The 3,987-nt window shown below is 34.6% G+C and overlaps 1 protein-coding gene across 3 annotated transcripts in view; it reads left to right on the top strand.

Moving 5' to 3' along the window:
- Nucleotides 1-3,987, top strand: part of LOC106870339 (uncharacterized) — a 164,102-nt gene that overhangs the window by 58,153 nt on the left and 101,962 nt on the right. For all 3 annotated transcript variants that reach the window (XM_052966375.1, XM_052966373.1, XM_052966374.1), the window contains exons 11-12: nt 1,451-1,642; nt 3,179-3,324. In XM_052966375.1, the coding sequence (XP_052822335.1) occupies nt 1,451-1,642; nt 3,179-3,324 (338 nt within the window). The remainder of the gene's footprint in view (nt 1-1,450; nt 1,643-3,178; nt 3,325-3,987) is intronic.

The following is a 3,987-nucleotide window of genomic DNA, read 5'->3' as shown; positions in this document are numbered from 1 at the left end:
GTGCGGGTGGCACATAAAAGACACCATTTCGAGCGTGGCCGTTTTCGTGCGGGTGACACGTAAAAGCACCCACTACACTCTCTGAGTGGTTGGCGTTAGGAAGGGCATCCAGCTGTAGAAACTCTGCCAAATCAGACTGGAGCCTGGTGTTGCCATCCGGTTTCACCAGTCCTCAGTCAAATCGTCCAACCCATGCTAGCATGGAAAGCGGACGTTAAACGATGATGATGATGATGATGATATATACAACAGGCTTCTTTCAGTTTCCGTCTACCACATCCACTCACTAGACTTTGGTCAGCCCTAGGCTATAGTAGAAGACATTTGCTTAAGGTGCCATGTCGTGGGACTGAACCTGGAGCCATGTGGTTGGTAAGCAAGCTACTTACCACCCAGTCACTCCTGAACTATTTTGCAGCCCAGCAGACTGAAAGAACAATTTACAAGGGATTTTTTTTTTTTTAGGGTACAATATAATGATCCTTACATATACCTGAAGCATTATATTTATAGATGATAAGAAATGTGAATTTTTTTCTTTTCTCAAGGGAATGAAGAACACATGTAATCATAACTGGATCCTTCATTAGATTCATAAGCTTATTGCTTCACTATAGTGCCTGTCAGGATGCAACATAATATTTATAGCAAAATATGGTTTCATGACACTGTATCCTTGAATATAAGTATGTATGCGTGTGTGTGCGTGTATTAATCAATCATCATTCCTATGTCCACTTTTCCATGGAATTTTGTTAGCATGAATTTTCTCCAGCTGGATTCCCTCCCTGTTGCCAACCCTCACCTGTTTCCAAATAAGGTAGGATTTCTCTATAAGCGGACAGGTTTTCATGGAAGATTGGGAATGGATGACACTGCTTGCATGACAGTAACATTCATTTTACATCTATCAGGATGTCAAAGCAAGACAACAGTGATACACATATGTATACACACTCACACACACACATATGCATACATAAATTTATTTATTTCTTTATTTATTTATTTGTGTGCGTGTGTGTGTGCATGCACGTATGTATGAATGAATGAATGACAGGCTTCTTTCAGTTTCTGTCTACCAAATCCATTCACAAGGTTTTGATCAGCTCCAAGCTATAGCAGAAGACACTCAGCCAAGGTGTCTACAGTGGGATTGAACCTGGGACCATGTGTTTGGGAAGTAAACTGCTTACATTGTTATTTTTAGTGCAGGATTTCAACATTTTGTCTTACATTCAGAAAATAATCAACCAGTTGAAACATATTGCAGGAAGAAATGCAAAAAGTGGGATTAATTGTAGGGAAACAATTTCATAAACATGGACACAAGTACTGAAAGTAGTAATTATTGAGTTATATTAGTTTTTAATTCCTATACTTTATATAAAATGAGTAAACATCTTACATGAACATCCAGTTAAAAATAGTTCATACTTTGAATTTTTAGGCAATCCAAGAAAAGTGGGGTTCAGAGAAACCCAAACTTCTAAAGAAACCTGCTAACTGGCTTCCATTTGTAAAATTAATACCAAGCAAAAATATAGAGCAAGAGAAGAAGTGGACAGAACTGAGGCAGAAAAAACAAATTGATGCGTTATTATTGCAACAGTCTAGTCTACTGAAGATGGCAGACCCTGATGTAATATACCTATTTTTTACGCTCCTTTTTTTTCATTATCTTATCTGAGGATTTCATCATGTTTATCTGTAGGAGTGACATCTAGTCATTCTTAAGGATGACCTGATGACTTACACAGTGACTGTTTAAAGTGAAGAAGAATTGCACACTATGAACTCCACTCTCTCATCTGTGACCATATTGCATCCTGTGGTAAGACCAGGTCGAGGTAACTGGGGATGGAGATCAATGCAATGGATGACCAAAATGCCTTACATGTCTCATCTTGCTCTCTGCACTCCACAATGCATTGCTGCTGCCACCTTCCATTCCATTGAACCATGAAGGTTTATTTTGCCAAGTCCACTTATGATTATCATTACTATCAGGAGATGGGAAGATTACTGCAAAAGTAAGATACTGCAATAGGTGTTTTACTGAAACTAGTTCAGTGAGTTTATTCTGTTCTCATTAAAATGAATTTTTCTTAACTTGTTGTATAACTCCCAGGCCAGCCTTGATCAAGCAAACCTATAATGAAAGATGTTTTAACTGTTATCATCACAAGTTTTCTTTCCGGCATAATGTATCTGTGCTACACCTGTGCAGTTGAGTTACCATGTAGAGCAGAAGTAGGGATTTTTTTTTCTACTAGGAGTGGCTTGCAAGTATGAGAAAAATATTGTGATGAGAAAAATAATGAATCTTTAATTTTCAGAATTCATTGGCATGAAGTTTCATGTTAAATTACTGTTTTGGTCTTTGTGAAATTTAAACTGTTTTTCATGTGGGTTTTTAGAGGATTCATTAGTGAGCAATTTCAAATTTGAAGGCTTGTGAAAAACTTTGCCCATTGCCAAGGAATTCTCCATCCCTGATACAGTGGCTTTCATATTGACTCAACATTATTATTAGATACTGGAATATTGCTACTGATGTACCTGTTCAATTGGGAAAGCATTGCTAAGACATAGTACTTACTTCAGTCACTTCACTGTTAAATAGTTTGTATTATGAATTCATGTAACAAACGTTTTAAATTATAGGTAAAAACTAAATATAAAACAATATAAAATAAAAAAATATTTTTCAATTTTTTAGAAATAATCTCTAACATTTTAATAAGATGAATTACTGTTATTCGGTTATTAATTTTATCGACTATTAGCATCTTTAGATTTTATATATACATGTTTGTATGTTTTGACCAGTTTGATCTCTGATACTTAGCAAGGATCATCTTGAATGTGCATATTTTTCCAAACATGGATTTAAGGTAGAGACTTAGCTTAAATCCTGCACATTTCTAAATGACAAAATATTAACATCCCATATTCTTTGTCAATAATTTTTACTTAAAAAGAAATAAAGGTTCCTTGTTCAAATACAATGTGAGACAAATGTATATACATGAGAATAACACACCTTACTTTAATCTAAAATCAATATCATTGAAATGTAATGTACATGAAATAAATACTTTCAAAGTGAACTTAATAGCATGGGAAATTATCAACTGAATTTTCTTAGAATATTTTAATTTCTTAATTTTTCTAGAAAGTCATAGTTACTTTGAAAAACCATGTATCAATTGCAAATGGGGATAACATGAAAGGTGAAGTAGCTTCTTCAAGTTTTAAGCAGTTCTGTAAGACAGAAAAACTATGGAAGAAGATATATTCAAACCCAGAAGTCTACGTTTTGTAAATATCAAACATTTTTCTTAATATGTTTAATTTAAATATCTAATTTGCCTTCTAATTGCTGTGTTGATATCTCTTTAAAAATGTCAGATGATCTGTCTCTTTCAGACCTATTGTTGTACAAACATTGCAATGCAATTTCTAGAAGACTTTCTGCACAAATGGTGGGGGTATGGCCAACAATATGAGAATCTAAGGGCTTTTTATTATGAACTTTTTAGATGAGTTGCCACAGATAGCATGCATATATATTTATTATCGGAGTGATATTATTGGAGTGATAAAATGAATATTCAGGCTTGAAGAGAGTAAAAAAAAGTTAATTAGTGGTGAAATAACTGAATAGGTAGGCTATTGAATTACTGATTTCTGAGCCATATATTTATATATAGCCATATATAAATACAAGTGTTTTATTGAGTGCCAAGGTAGAATACCTTACTGAATATGCTTCAGTTCTAGCTGTTTAAAACAATGTATTAGAATTATTTTCAAAATATATACTCTTTACTCTTTTATTCTTTTACTTGTTTCAGTCTTTTGACTGTGGCCGTGCTGGAGTACCGCCTTTAGTCAAGCAAATCGACCCCAGGACTTATTCTTTAGAAGCCTAGTACTTATTCTATCGGCCTCTTTTGCCGAACCGCTAAGTTACGGGGACAT

The sequence above is a fragment of the Octopus bimaculoides genome, chromosome 3 (assembly GCF_001194135.2).
Source record: "Octopus bimaculoides isolate UCB-OBI-ISO-001 chromosome 3, ASM119413v2, whole genome shotgun sequence".
NCBI lineage: Eukaryota > Metazoa > Mollusca > Cephalopoda > Octopoda > Octopodidae > Octopus > Octopus bimaculoides.
This window is presented reverse-complemented; position numbering and strand designations above follow the sequence as displayed.